At 44.1% G+C, this 15,445-nt stretch overlaps 2 protein-coding genes across 7 annotated transcripts in view; both read left to right on the forward strand.

Annotated features, from left to right (window-relative positions):
- The window catches only part of GOLGB1 (golgin B1), a 72,202-nt gene extending 70,693 nt beyond the window's left edge, over nucleotides 1-1,509 (forward strand). For all 6 annotated transcript variants that reach the window (XM_023728828.1, XM_023728826.1, XM_023728830.1 and 3 more), the window contains 2 exons: nucleotides 255-360; nucleotides 676-1,509. In XM_023728828.1, coding sequence (XP_023584596.1) covers nucleotides 255-360; nucleotides 676-810 — 241 coding nt within the window. In that variant the 3' untranslated portion in view covers nucleotides 811-1,509. The remainder of the gene's footprint in view (nucleotides 1-254; nucleotides 361-675) is intronic.
- Nucleotides 1,510-6,461: 4,952 nt separating this feature from the next.
- Nucleotides 6,462-15,445, forward strand: part of HCLS1 (hematopoietic cell-specific Lyn substrate 1) — a 26,581-nt gene continuing 17,597 nt past the window's right edge. The window contains exons 1-3 of the mRNA XM_004373725.2: nucleotides 6,462-6,565; nucleotides 9,895-9,978; nucleotides 10,536-10,609. Of these exons, the coding sequence (XP_004373782.1) occupies nucleotides 9,895-9,978; nucleotides 10,536-10,609 (158 nt within the window). The 5' untranslated portion in view covers nucleotides 6,462-6,565. The remainder of the gene's footprint in view (nucleotides 6,566-9,894; nucleotides 9,979-10,535; nucleotides 10,610-15,445) is intronic.

The raw sequence follows: 15,445 nt of genomic DNA on the forward strand, positions 1-15,445 counted from the left end.
AAATATGTGTGAAGCACTCAGTCTGGCACCTGATGGGTAGGAGGCAGTCAATTCATGGTGGTTATTACCACCTTTTACTGCTGTTGGAAAAAACCTGCCTGCCTGTAGACGCAGGAGGGCAGGGATTGGGTAGCAGCCTTAGCTAGGAGTCCACGGAGCTGTGTCACCCGGCACGATGGCTGGGAGGACTTCACCTGACCTGCCCCTCTCTCACACTCGTGAACCAATGCCAGGCATCTTTTTTCTCAACACAGGTTGGAGCACAGCGAGTGGGACTCTGTCCGGACTCCTATCATTGGCTCCTGTGGTACCCAGGAACAGGCGATATTAATAGACCTTACAAGCAGCGGTTGTCGAAGGGTAAGAAGAGAAGAAAGGTCAAGAGAGGGGGCTATGCTATTGGATAGGGCTGGCTGAATTGAGGGCAGGAGTCAGGGAGAGGGAATGTGGAAATCCTGTTGGTGAGTAGCTGACGGGTCTAAGACTGGAAGAGTATGGAAGGTTGGGGGAACCTGGTGGAATTTGCCAAACCATCGACCCTGAGAGACCTTTCTCCCAGGATACCCTATTCTGCACTGCTTTGATCAGTGTTGCTTAAATGGGAGACGACTGGGGAAGGGGAAGGGCCATATCCATAGAGGGGGAAACTCTCTGATGTTCAGATTTTTCTTTCAGACGCGGAGTGGTGCTGGATGGAAGCGAGTCCTGCGTTCGCTCTGTCATTCCCGTACCCGAGTGCCACTGCTAGCAGCCATCTACTTTTTGATGGTTCATGTCCTACTCATTCTGTGCTTCACCGGCCATTTATAAACCTAGTTGTCACCTTTTGGACCCCTCACCTAAGAACTTGGCTTTCTCTCACCCCTAATGTCAGAACCATCGATTCCAAAGGAACAGTGTTTCCACTTCCAGGCCAACTTTCTGACTCTTCATGGAAAATGTCTGCAAAAGCAGAGGTGATATGTGCACATGTTGGAGATGCAGAGACCAGCAAGCAAGTCTGTTTTCTTCTGCTGCCCAGGGCCTGAACACATCTGCATAATCTGAGGAGACCCCACAGTTGGTTTGTTGAGCCCAGTATTTGTTCAGATTTTGCAGGGCTCTGATCATCTTTTATGGTCCTGTTTGATGCTGAGGGGTATCCTTCAGCCAGGAGGATGGTTCCAATAAACCTAATAATCTGAAGTCCAGTATCATTTTGATTGATACTTTCTTTGCCTCATTTGACTCTATTTTCTTCTGCTTCATTGGGAAGATGGTGCTGCCATAAACAGATTTCTGGGGAATGAACACACCACCTCACAGGACATCTGACTGGGCCTCTTGCAGAGCAGGGTGGGAGCTGAAGAACTCCCCAGGGCCTATCTTTTAGCTGTTGGGTCCCAGGGGAGGGCGTATCTGGAATGAGAATGTGTGACTGTGGGCTGTAAGGATAAGATCCTGTGGCCAGTGCCCCTAGTCTCATACATAAAAGGTGTTAAGTGACCCATGCCTTTCACTGAAAGAACTGGCTGTGGACGGTGTGGCTCAGATTCCTGTCATTCCTGTCTTATCTGGACATGCCTTGAATGTGCACCCTGAGACAGTGCCTGGGGGCCAACAGGAGCCGGCCTAGGTGAGTCATTGAGCCCCAGCCAGGGAGTGTCTGACCAGGGGTCACACTGCCACTCCTGGCTTCTTTGTGGTTGGTGGCGGTTATTCCAGTTTCTCAGCCCCATACTCATCTGCCTTCTGTGGTAACAGAGGGCTGAGACAAATGTAAGGAGAATATAGGGAAGATGAGATATTTAAATCTAGGCCTGAGAATGACAGCCAAGATCGAATTCCAGTTGTGCCTATTCCCTGCCCCCAACCCCGCCACCCTTGCCCATTAGTTATTTTTCGTTACGCACATGATGGGTCTCCTGCCTGCTCGCACCACCCAAAGAAGAGAGAAGACTGGTGGACTGGCCGTTCTGCTGTAATCCTTTGTCCTCTGGTGACCAAGTCTTGCTCACAGCATCTCAGGAATATTCCTGAAGAACTGTAACATAATAAAAGTATTTTCAGAATGAAGAATTGCGGTGGTGTGTGCATGTGTGTGAATGTATGTGTACATGGGTACTTGTATACGAATGTTTGCACGCTGGGGAAGGAAGGCACGTAGGACAAGTAGGTGGGGGTGGAGTAGCTCGGAATGGATACAGGGGTAGAAAGCTCGACACGCTCAGGCCTCCTCACTGGCCAACATCAGTAATAGCTGCATGTTGTCCTTCCAGCCTTAGCCACTAGAGCCCAGAGTGATTAGGTGGAGTGAGGAAATCTCATCCTGCCACTGAACCAACAAGGCTGGGCCTTAGTGCACGAGCTTCACGAAGCATTAGAGCAGAGAATATGCAGGGGATGTCTTGGGAGAACTCTTGTCTGGTACATAACAGAAAACATTAGGCCTTTACAGATCCCTCTGGGTTGGAGTGGAGAAAGGGAGCTCTAATAGCATATAGCTGATTGTTGTTGTTAGGTGCCGTTGAGTCAGTCCCAACTTATAGCGACCCTATGTACAGCAGAAGACAATACTGCCCGCTCCTGTGCCATCCTCGCAATCATTGCTACGTTTGAGCCCATCAGTGCAGCCACTGTGTCAATATATCTCATTGAGGGTCTTCGTCTTTTTCACTGACCCTCTACTAAGCATGATGTCTTTCTCCAGGGACTCAGGGACTAGTCCCTCCTGGTAACATGTCCAAGTATGTGTGATAAAGTCTCACCATCCTTCTTTCTAAGGAGCATCCTGGCTGTACTTCCTCTAAGATTTGTTCTTCTGACGGTCCATGGTATATTCAGTATTCTTCACCAACTCCATAATTCAAAGACATCAATTCTTCTTCGGTCTTCTTTATTCATTGCCTGGCTTTCGCATGCATACGAAGTGATTGAAAACACCATGGCTTGGGCCAGGCCCACTTTAGTCCTTAAAGTGACATCTTTGCTTTTTAGCACTTTAAAGAGGTCTTTTGCAACAGATTTGCCCAATGCAATACATCATTTCATTTCTTGACTGCTGCTACCATGGATGTTGATTGTGGGTCCAAGTAAAATGAAATCCTTGACAACTTCAACGTTTTCTCCGTTTTTCGTGATATTGATTATTGATCCAGTTGGCATTATGTTTTTAGGTCCCAGGTTTGCACTTGGCTACTAAACCGAAAGATTGGCGATTAGAATCCATCCAGTGGCCCCTCAGATGAAAGGCTTGGTGATCTACTTCTGTAAAATTTGAAACAAAAACCAAACCTGTTGTCATTGAGTCGATTCCGACTCATGGCGACCTCATGTTACAGAGTAGAACTGCTCCATAGGGTGTTCTTGGCTATCATCTTTACGGAAGCCGACTGCCAGGCCTTCCGTGGCACCTCTGAGTAGATAGGAACCACAAATCTTTAAGTTAGTAGTTGAGAGCAAACTGTTTGTGCCACCTAGGGGCCACCTGTAAGTTTACAGCCACTGAAAACCCTATGGAGGGCAGTTCTACTCTGATACATACAGGATCACCATTGGTCAAAATGGACTCAACACAACAGGTTTGGTTTATTTATTTTTGAATATTTTATTGTGTTTTAGGTGAAAGTTTACACAGCAAATTAGATTTCCATACAACAATTCATACACAAATTGTTCTGTGACATTGGTTACAATCCCCACAATGTGTTAGGACTCTCCCCATTTCCACCACGCCTAACCCGTTTCCATCCATCCAGTTTCCCTGCCCTTCCCTGCCTTCTCATCTTCGCTTTTGTGTAGATGTTGACCATTTGGTCTCCTAGAGTTGATTGTGTAAAGCAGCACATTCTTCACAGGTGTTACTGTTTATTTTGTAGGCCAGTTTATTATTTGGCTGAGAAGTGACCTTTGTGAGTGGCTTCAGTTCCGGGTTAAAAGGGTATCTTAGGGCAATAGTCTCAAGGGCTAGGTTTGGTTTTGGTATTATATTTTCATATTAAGTTGCTGCTTGAGAAAACCTGACATACTTTTTCAAGATAAAATAAGTGGCTTAATTGAACTGAGTCTATGTGACTTCCAAACCCATGCTATTTCTATGTGCCACTGCCTCTCAGAAATGAGCTTGGGGCATTTGCTAAGGGGTTGTGGGGCTTCTTGGTGTCATCTCCGATTAAATTCTAAGGTTCCTCTAGAAAACTGTGTACCTGGATCGTGTGTCAAATATCTGATCTGATAATTCCTACTTTTGACCTAAGAATTCCAAATCATCTCAGTTTTTTTTTTTTGTTTTTTATTTCTACAAATGTATTCTTCCTTAAAATAACTTTGGTCCTGCTCTGATAAATAGGTCATGAAGTAGGAGAGATCAATAAATAAAACTCTTCTCGGCATAGAATCCTTAGATTTAGAAGTGGCCTTATTGTTGTTGTGTAACCTCGAGCCCATTTCAACTCATAGCAACACTGTAGGACAGAGAAGAACTGCCCCATAGGGTTTCCAAGGCTGTAATCTTTACAGAAGGAGCTATGGTGGTACAGTAGTTAAGTACTCGGCTGCTAACTGAAAGGTCAGCAGTTCGAACCCAGTAGTCTCTCCATGGGAGAAAGATGTGGCAGTCTGCTTCCATAAAGATTACAGCTTTGGAAACCAAGTGGGGTAGTTCTACCCTGTCCTATAAGGTCGCTTTTAGGTGGAATCAACTGGATGGCAAGGGATTTGGTTTTTCTAATGGGTTTAATCTTTACAGAAGCAAACCACCACATCTTTCTCCCACAGAGCAGCTGGTGGGTTCAGACTGCTGACCTTTTGGTTAGTGGTTGCATCATCCTCACTTGGGGACCCAGGCTGCCAGAGGAGCCACTCTGGAGAATTGCGTGTTGCATGGCAAAGCTTGTGCTGGTCTTAAAAGTCGCCCCAGAAAGTGATGTTCCTCCGTTCTCACATCTCACTGGCCAGAATGAGTCACCTGACTAAGTCTGACTTCAAGAAGGAAGGGAGGGGCAGCAAATCTTGATGAGCAGTAACACAGAATACCACAAAGACTGTCTATCATCTGGTACCACTTGGTTCTTTCAGACTTCCTACTATCTGGAACCAAATCTTTTTTACCAGTTAGCTCAGATACCTCACTCTTGCAAACAAGCTATGAACCTTTCTGCCTCCATGTCTTGCCTTTCCCCGACAAGTTTTTCCCTCATTATTTCATTGAATGCATCAATGTTTTTTGGACATGTAAACCCCAGTTGTCTTAGTCATCTAGTGCTGCTATAACAGAAATACCACAAGTGGATGGCTTTAACAAAGAGAAATTTATTCTCTCACAGTCCAGTAAACTAGAAGTCTGAATTCAGGGCGCCGGCTCCAGGGGAAGGCTTTCTCTCTCTGTCGGCTCTGGAGCAAGGTCCTTGACATCACTCTCCCCTTGGTCTAGGAGCATCTCAGCACAGGAATCTCAGGTCCAAAGGATGTATGTACTCTGCTCCCCGCACTACTTTCTTGGTCCACTATTCCATCTTACTACATCATAGTGATAGAATATACAACACATAAGGAAATCAATCATACAATCATGACCACGCCAAGTTGACAGATATTTTCGGAGGACACAATTCAATCCATGACACCAGTTTTAAGTGCTGTGAGCAACGTAGAAGTAGAGTTTCTTTTCAATCTTACCCTTCAAGATCTACATAAAATCACCTTTCTCTCTAAGAATTTCTTGATCACTACAGCCTATCCCGGAGTCCCTGGGGGGTGAAAATGGTTAATATGCTTGGCTGCTAACCGAAAGGTTGAAGGTTTGAGTCTACCCAGAGGCTCCTTGGAAGAATGACCTGGCAATCTACTGCCAAAAAAAAAAAAAAAACAAAAAAAACCCAGCAATTGAAAATCCTGTGGAGCACAGCTCTACTGTGGCATGCACGGGGTTGCCATGAGTTGGAACAGCCCATCGCAAATTCTTCTCTGAATTCCTTTACTACAACAGATGCAACTGCCCATCACATTTAGGACACATATGCAGTCCTATAGCATTCTTCTTATGTTTTCTGGTTGAATGTTTTGCTTTCCTGACTAGACTATAAATGCTGAGTAAAAGCAGCATTTTCTATCACTTCCTCATGCTCCTCAAAGCTTGCAAAAGAGTAACCACAGAAGCTTCTAATTAATCTTTTTAAAGTTAAATCCCTAAGAAGAAGGAAAGGAGCCCTGGTGGTTAAGTGCTTGGCTGCTGACAGAAAGGTCAGTGGTTTGAATCCACTAGCTGCTCTGTGGAAGAAAAATGTGGCAGTCAGTTTCCATAAAGATTTACAGCCTTGGAAACCCTGTGGAGCAGTTCTACTCTGTCCTATAGGGTCACTATGAGCCAGTATCAACTTGAGGGCAATGAGTTTTTTGGGTTAAGAAGGAACTGACTCAAACTTCAGGAAGTAGCTGTGAAGACAGGGTAGCAGGAAATGACAGCAACCTGAATAACGGAACTGAAGCAGCAGCTCAGAAGTTCTTTATCTGAGTGGCAGCAGCCAGAGAGGGAGCCAGGCGTCGTCGTGAGGAGCTGGGATTCTGAGAGCCAGACACACGATTGGAGGTGGGTGCGCTGAGCAGTGGGGGGAGTTGGAGAGCAAGAGAGGAAGTAAAAGGAATCTACCTGTCTTTTAGTCCCTTGTGAGGGTGAGGGATGCAGTTATTAGCCTTTTTAAACTTTTATGGCCAGGAAGGCAGGGTGTAAGAGGTTGTGGGAAATGAGCATCTGGGGATGGAAACAGAGGAAGGGCTGGAGCCCAGGGGAGCAGGATTCAGCAGCCAATCAAGACCCTAGACCACCACGCAAAGTGTTGCCTGGTCTCTGTTGACCATCTCCAGCCTTCTGAGGCCTGCTGCTCCTAGACACTGGATTGCGAGGAGGACCACAGGAGATAAAGATGAGTCTGCCTTTGAAGAGCGTATGGTCTAGCCAGGGAGGCAAAACCCACATAGGAAATGGTGTAACTGATCAGGAAGTACTAGCTAATGTAGACTAGTGCTGAGACCCAAAGTGAAGTCGTGCGTGATGGTTCAGCTGGACTAGTTTCTGTGATTGCAGGATCACAGAATCCCAGAATGTCAGAAATGGAAGGGACTTTATAGGTTAGCTAAGTTGACCCCTTCATTTAATTTTCCATTGGGAAAACTGAGAATCAATAATTATTCAGTGATTTGCCAAATTATTTGAGTTAATGTTTGTAAATTGCCTAGACTGGTGCCTGGCACATAAGAACATACTTTACGTCATTCTCTTACCTGTGTTTCCTCAAGGGTGATCACCAGGTCTTTTGACTCCCAGTCCATGTATTATACTGATGCTCTAAGTCAGTCTCGTGCTGATGCCCTTGACTGTGCCTAAGATCCCTGCCCAACCACATTCCTCTTCAGTCTCCCATCTCTAGAGAGAACTTCTTGGCTTCCCTATTTCTGGCCAGTAGGTCAAGGACACCACGCTGTCTCTATGTCAGAAACTCTTCTCTTTATTTCAAGAATGGAAAAAAAATGGGAGATTTCTGGGAGAGTCGGGCTGATGCCTCAGAGGAATAGGAGGACAGACGACAGGACTGTAGGTCCTCATTGCTTCCTTATTGCACACAAATATTTCAGAAACTTCTCTTTTCTAGTTTTCTGTATTGCCCTGTTGCTACAGCACAGTCCAGGAGCCAGAGCGTGAGAAACAGACAGGGATGCAAGGATGCAGGATCAGAGGTCCCATCTGTCTGCCCCTGTCCATAACCGTCACCCTGGCAGGGGAGGCAGAGCTGCTGTCTGCAGTGACTCAACTCACAGTCAGGTGCCTCAGTCAACACTTCTCCAGTGTCCTCTCAGCACCTCCTTTTCCCACTTTGCACCCAAACCCCTGTAGATGGAGTTTCCAAGGGGCTGGTTGTTCAAAGAGTGTGGAGTGGAGAAAGGTGGAGTTTTCAAGAGGAAATAGAAAACTAGAAAGGAGAATCTGAGGGCCTACGTGACCAGACAGGAAAGCGTTTGTAAAAGGGACTCCCTTGAGAGAAAATGAAGAGCATGGGGGAAGGTCTGGAGAGTAGGATGAGATGGCAGGGCAGGGAAAGATGGGCTGGAAAGTTTTCAGCTAGCAACTGGTGCCAGGGTCCAGAGGTCTCCGTGGAGTGGGTGAGCATTGTCCGCTGTCACCTCTTTACAACAAGGTCCGAGACCCACAGATGCAGAGCAGCTGTGCAGCCCCCACTCCTGCGCCCCCAGCAGCTGACCTGGAGACGCCCCACAGAGGAAGGATTTGGCCCCCCTTTCAGCGAGTGTTCTCAACGTATTTCTTTTGCATTTATTTAGTTAATACAAGTTGAATACCTCTTATGTTCAAAATATGGATTTTTATATGTTGTATTTTGAACCAGTTGTCTTCTTTAGAAGTAAATTGGAACTGTTTTTAAAAATTGTAAAGAAATGACTTTCCCCCAGTGAATGGTGCTTCCCCATGCATTGTTCAGGGTCCCTATGACCTCAAGCAGATGTCCACAGGTGGTCTCAGAGAGGAGGTGGGATGGTACTTGGACTGGATGTCAGAAAAATTCTCAATAGAGTTAAGTGGATTGTTAAGAGGAGTATAGATGCTGTTCACTTCAGCAGGAACTGGACCAATTTCTATTTTGACCACTATAAAAGGAATCATCTGTAGAAACCTGTGCTCTCTGTGCCCAGCACCCTCCATGATCTTGGCTCCCCACCCTTCCTCCTTCTTACAGATGTCATTCTGTCATTGAATACCACCCCAAGCTGCTGCCTGGCTGGTCTCTGGACACAGGCAGACAATCCCAGGTTTGATACGCAGCTTATTTAGCACTACCTACACCCAAGATGACTTCTCTCCAGACTCAGTTTCTCTTAATTAAACCCTCCCCCCATCAAACTGGGCAGAAAGTGCTTTTTTATTGTAAAAATAGAAGTAACAACATTTGCCAGTTCAACGTTTGTCACTTGCATGATTCAATGAAACAAATTACATCAATTATGTTGTGCAACCATCACCAACATCCACTGCCATATTTTCTGTTCCCATAAGCAGAGACTCAATGTTAACTCTTTAAAATGTTAAAAAGCAAAGATGTCACTTTAAGGACTAAGGTGTGCCTGACCCAAGCCATGGTGTTTTCAATCACCTCATATGCATGTGAAAGCTGAACAATGAATAAGGAAGACCAAAGAAGAATTGATGCCTTTGAATTATGGTGTTGGTGAAGAATATACCATGGACTGCCAGAACAAACAAATCTGTCTTGAAAGAAGTAAAGCCAGAATGCTCATTAGAAGCAAGAATGGTGAAAGTTTGTCTCACATACTTTGGACATGTTATCAGGAGGACCAGTCCCTGGAGAGGAGCATCATACTTGGTAAAGCAGAGGTCAGCGAACAAGAGGAAGACCCTCAACAAGACGGACTGACACAGTGGCTATAACAAAACATTGGGCTCAAGCATAACAACGATTGTGAGGAGGGCACAGGACCGGGCAGTGTTTCGTTCTGTTGTACGTACGGTCACTATGAGTTGGAATTGACTCGATGGCACCTAACAGCAACAACAATGACAATGCTAGCTAAACAAAGATCCTCTTCTTTCCCCTTTCCTCTCATTCCTGGTAACCACTGTTAAACTCTGATCCTATACATTTGCCTATTCTGTTTTATATTAGTGAGATCAACAATATTTTTCTTTTTGTGATTGACTTATTTCACTCAACATGTTTTCAAGGTTTAAAACTCCCACCTGCTTTGCTTCAGCTTCTATTCTCTTCCAAAAAAAAAAAAAAAAAATGGCAAGAAACACTGAGGCCCTTTTATTACAGGCTTCAGCCTTCTTTTTTTCTCTATCCTTGATGCTTTTTTGTCCTACTTATTCCTGTCTCCTGTCCCCCTCAGATGTGGAAGTCTGTAGTGGGGCATGATGTATCTGTTTCCGTGGAGACCCAGGGGGATGACTGGGACACCGACCCTGACTTTGTGGTGAGTTTGGAAGTAGCTTTGCTCAGAGAATTAAGGGGGGGGGGGCATCTGGGCTGCTCTGTGACCTCCAAGGGGCTTGGAAAAGGACAGTCTGGGACTGATACAGCTCTCAATGTGGGATTACTGGTAGGACAGTCTGCTGTCATGAGTGGAGCATTCATGATAGCTGGTGTCGAGGATGGAAGGAGACAGGAGCGGACGGGCTGGACAGTGTGATTGCAAGGCTATGACAGGCTATGCTGAAGTGAGAAGCAGGTTAATACAGGTCGCCTTTGGCTTCTGATCCAGGATTTGGGCTGTACATGTGTGATTTGGGGGCACTGATAAGTTATAGGAGGCCTGGAGGGAAAAGTATGAGGGATACAGAGCAGGAAGGAAGATTTCTCAGTTTACCAGCTTAATTTTAACATAGGATCAGAGTGGAGCCTGAATAATGACCCAGCCTGAAGGAGACAGTTGATGCAGGGGACGTGAAATACATGTGTGTCATCAGCTGTGTGGCCCCTGGCATGGCACACCTCTTCCCATCACTTACTGCTAAGTGCTGTCTTTTGCAGAATGACATCTCTGAGAAGGAGCAACGGTGGGGAGCCAAGACCGTCGAAGGTTCTGGGCGCACAGAACACATCGAGTAGGTGCCAAGACAACTGGGAAGAGGGAAAGGGGGTGTGAAGGAAGAGCCCAGGGGAAATTCAGAGACTCAGGGAAGGGTGGAAGAAAGGAAAAAGAGAAGATAGCTCATGTCTATGTGTCTTTGTGTTTTTTCTTGAATCTGTCCCTGTGTGTCCCTGCACGTGTCGTTGTGTGTTTCTCTTCTCATCCTCTTATCCCCCCAACCTATTATCTGTCTTTTGTTTCTAGAAGCTCTGCTATTTCCCCAAGTGGGTCTATTATATTAACCACCTTTCTTCCTTCATTAGTACATGGCACAATTCAGAAAGGAAATGACTCGTGTGCTGAGGTTCTCTCTCTCTCTGTCTATCTACATAAATATAAATATGTGTCTAGGGTATAGAGTGACTTCACATGGGCTAAGGTGGATTTGGAGCTCTGGTGGCATAGTGGTTAAGAGCTTGGCTGCTGTCCAAAAGGTCGACAGTTCGAATCTACCAGCTGCTTCTTGGAAACCCTATGGTGCAGTTCTACTCTGTCCTATAGGGTCACTATGAGTCAGCTGACTCGACTCCAACTTTTTTTTTTTTTTTTAAGGTGGATTCAGTAAAATGTCAAGGTGAAGAACTCAGCATAAATACTGTAAACAGAGGGCAACATCAGGTCTCCTACATGACCTGAATGACTTTTAAATGCAAACTTTTACTTGGATACTTCAAAGATGTTGAAAGCCATAAATGGTAATACTGAGGAAATGAGACACTTGGATATTCTAGTCACTAAAGCTATTATAGTAATGAGGTTTTAGGGATTTTAAAGATTATAATCAAATTTGCATTTTACCAGCAAAAAAGAAAAGAAAATCTTGATACCAAAAGAGAGAAGAAACTTACTCGTAGACATATCCAGCAGTTTCTCTGGAATAGATCTTACATTTGGATTCAGATACCATCCTGTCTTTAATGGATTACCTGGGATCATCTAACCTGGGCTGTCTGCTTTGGGTAGTATTAGAATATTAAAAAGTTGTAAGGTAGACACAAGAAACAGGATAACAAGAGAAAAATGAAACGTTAAACAACTATACGCTAATCGACAGAATTCATAGTTTTTAGCTCCAGTTTAACTTTTGTCCCCATATTCCAACAGCAGTGTTTTCCCCGTGATTTTAAAAAGTGTCAGTGAATGACCACACTGTATAAGAACACACTGGAAACTTGGCATGTGTTTACATAATTTGATAATATTTAGTACTATGCATTGTTGTTACTTAATCAGACATAATGGTTCATCTTACTAAGTAGCTGTAAAGAATATTATTCTTCACCAAGCCAAGTGATTCTGGAAGCAGTTGGTGAGATGAAAAAATGAAACAGGGTCATGCCAGAGGCTTCCTGATGTTCCTCTGAAGGCTCATAGACCCAAAAAACTCAAGACTGCTTTCCTCTTCTGAGTAAAGGCTGCCCAGCCCTAGTATCCTGGGAACTGTTATGATGAGGCTACCAGGAAAAAACCAAAACCAGTTGGTACCCCACATGCGTCAGAGTAGAACTGTACTTCATAGAGTTTTCAATGGCTGACTTTTCGGGAGTAGATCTCTTCTGAGGCACCTCTAGGTGGACTCGAACCACCAACATTTTAGTTAGCAGCTGAGCTCCACCCAGGGACTCCAAGAGGAGGCTACAAGCTCTTCTTTTACATTTTCCCTCCCAGTACCTGTCTCATACACAATGGGAGTAGAGCATTTTAAGGAAGACTTCTGAATCCCTGTCAAGACTCCTGTCATCTGATGGAAGGGGCTTGAGTTTGGGTATCAGATAGATTTAGAGTCATTTACCAGCCCTGCCACTACTAGCTTTGTGACCTTAGACACATAACCTCTCTGAACCTCAGCTCCTTCATTATCAAATGGGGGTAATAATAGCTACCCTGCAGGTTTAGTATTAGAATTCAATGAGACTTCATATGTTAATGTTTAGTGCCATACTTAGCACTTGCTATCAGTTGAGTATTATTATTTTTCTTCCCTGTTAATATAGATTGGTTTAATCTGACTTCCTTCCTAAAAACCTAACAAACATGAGACAGATGACAGTCTCTCCCCCACCCCCTACTAGGGGTGTTGACCAGGGTGCTGTGCTGCGCAGCTCCAGTCCATAGATTCCTCTGACAGGTTGGTGGCCCTTGGGTTGTACAATGTGGTGGCCCTGGATGTTTCGTTGTTAACCTAACTGGATCTCTATCTGGTAGAATAAATGATGGAGATATTTACACAAAAAGCCCTCTCTTCTCATTTAGCCAGTCTGCCAAAGTGTAAGAGCCAGTCTCTGCCAGTAACTTAGCCAAGTGACCTTGGGCAAGTCACTTTTCCTCTGGTTCTGTGTTCCCATCTGGATCAAAAAGATCCCCAGAGGACTTTCCAGTATTAAGTCTCTAATTTTCTGAGATTCTCTCTGGTAGCCCATCTTGAAGGTCAAACGGGACTCACTGAGGTCTTTGGAGGGGAGGGGAAGTTGGAGAGAAGAACAGTAGCTGCAGAGCTGAGATGACTCGAAGCAGGAAAAGGAAGTGACTGTGGTTCTCTGGTCTTGAATAAATTTAGCTTGGGGAGTGGTTTGGTGATGCGATGAGCAGCTCAAATGAGTTTCTCCAGCCCTGGTATGTTGGATATAGGAGACCTGGGCCAGGTGGCGCCAAGCAGCCTAGTGTTTCCTGGGAACTACCTGGTATTCAAGGGCTGTTGCTCTTCCCTCTGTTGTCTTCGCACCACTCTTGCACACTCATTCTCTTTGGCGCTGGGCTTTTCCCTTGACCAGTTAAGGATCCTTATTACTCCAGGACAGTATGTCTCAAACTCTCTATGGTAAAGGATCAAAGGACCAGGTTATTGTTGTTGTTTGAAATCTGTCACAGACTGATACTTTTGCAAACTAGAATAAAATTGAATTGCTGGAAAAATGGATTGAAAAAAAAAAAGACACAGAAAGCACAAGCACAGTTTTTAATTTAGATTCAGTAGACAAAATTACTATGTCAAATTGCTACAGAAATTTCTAAATGCTTACTCCCAATTTTTGTTCTTATTTCACTGTGGAACAGAAATAGGTTTGTGGACCACACTTTGAGAAGCACTGCTCTGGAAGAGTAATTTTTCAGTACTTCCTGAAACCCATCTGGCCTTTAGGTTAGCTCCTTAACTGAGCTACAACCACAGGATATCTGCTCAGTGGCCCTGTCAAGTGGAAATGAAAAATGGTGTAGTGTCAAGCGTATTGAAACAGAAATCTTGAGGTCTGGAGACCAGCCCCAGACCTGCTATAAAAGGGCTCAGAGTGCTGAAGGGAATGATTTTACCACTCTGTCTCTATTCCCCAGTGGTGACTGGAGATAATGGTACCAACTTTGTTTACCTCACAGAGTACTTACTCTGAAGACCTAAGTATATAACATAAGAATAATAGCTAACATTTATTGAGCTCTTATTACGTGTCATATAAAATGCTAAGTGCTTTGCACTGTCACCTTTAATCTTCAAAACAACCCTATATCATAGATGATGCTGATTTTACAGAAAAGCTAGCAGATGCATTGATGTTCAGCAAATAGTAATTTGAATTCAGTTCAGTATGACTGCATAGGCTGGACTCTTGACCACTCTGTCATATTTCTTCTGTATCTAATAAATATAATATTGTTTGTATGTCCACAATTCTGTTGTTGAAATGGAATGCAAATTCCCATGAGATAAGCTATTGCCTTTCCTTAAGGCTGCTCTTCTATTTAGAATGACTTTAAGTGCATTATAAACAAAAACACAAAACCCGTTGCATCGATTCCAACTCATAGAGACCCTATAGGACAGAGTAGAACTGCCCATTGGGTTTCCAAGGAGCGGCTGGTGGATTCAAACTGCTTTCCTTTTGTTTAGCAGCCATAGCTCTTAACCACTGTGCCACCAGGGCTCCAAGCGCCTTATAGATTGATCTTAATAATACACTACCATCACACTCATAAGCACGGAACTCTATAGAAGTGCCCCAAAATCTATCTTTCATTTAATGCTTTCTTCTCTTTTTTTATGGTTAAGAAACAACTTTATTGATGTATAATCATTTTTGGTGAATAATTCAACGAGTTTTGACAAATATATACACCCACGTAGCCACTAGCACAATCAAGATATTGAATATTTCCATGACCACAAAAAGTTCCCTTGTGCCTCCCTGCAGTCAATACCTGTCATCTCCACCCATGGCTGATCTCCTTTTTGTCCGTACAGATGGGTTTTACCTGTCCTAGAATTTTATGTATTGGAATAATACAGAATGTACTCTTATGTCTGGCTTCTTTCACTCAGCGTAATGTTTTGAAATCTACCCTTGGTGTTGTGTGTATCAGTCTTTTGTCCCTTTTTATTGTTAAGTAGTATCCCATTGTATGGATATAGCACAGTTTGGTTTATTTATTACCCTGTTAATGCACATTTGGGTTGTTTATAGTTTGGGGCTATTACAAATAAAGCTTTACGAACATTTGTATAGAAATCTTTTTGTTAATATATATTTTTATTTTTATTGGGAAATAACATAGGAGTGGAATTTCTGGGTCATATATTGTAGTTGTTAGGTGCCGTCAAGTTGTTTTTGACTCATAGCAATCCTATGTACAACAGAACGAAACACTGTCCTGTCCTATGCCATCCTCACAAGGATGCTTGAGCACAAGGATGCTTGTTATGCTTGAGCCCATATTTGCTGCCACTGTGTCAATCCATCTCATTGAGGGTCTTCCTCTTTTTCGCTGACCCTCTACTTTACCAAGCATGATGTCCTTCTCCAGGGACTGATCCCTCCTG

Source organism: Trichechus manatus, unplaced genomic scaffold, assembly GCF_000243295.1.
Source record: "Trichechus manatus latirostris isolate Lorelei unplaced genomic scaffold, TriManLat1.0 scaffold00026, whole genome shotgun sequence".
Taxonomy (NCBI): domain Eukaryota; kingdom Metazoa; phylum Chordata; class Mammalia; order Sirenia; family Trichechidae; genus Trichechus; species Trichechus manatus.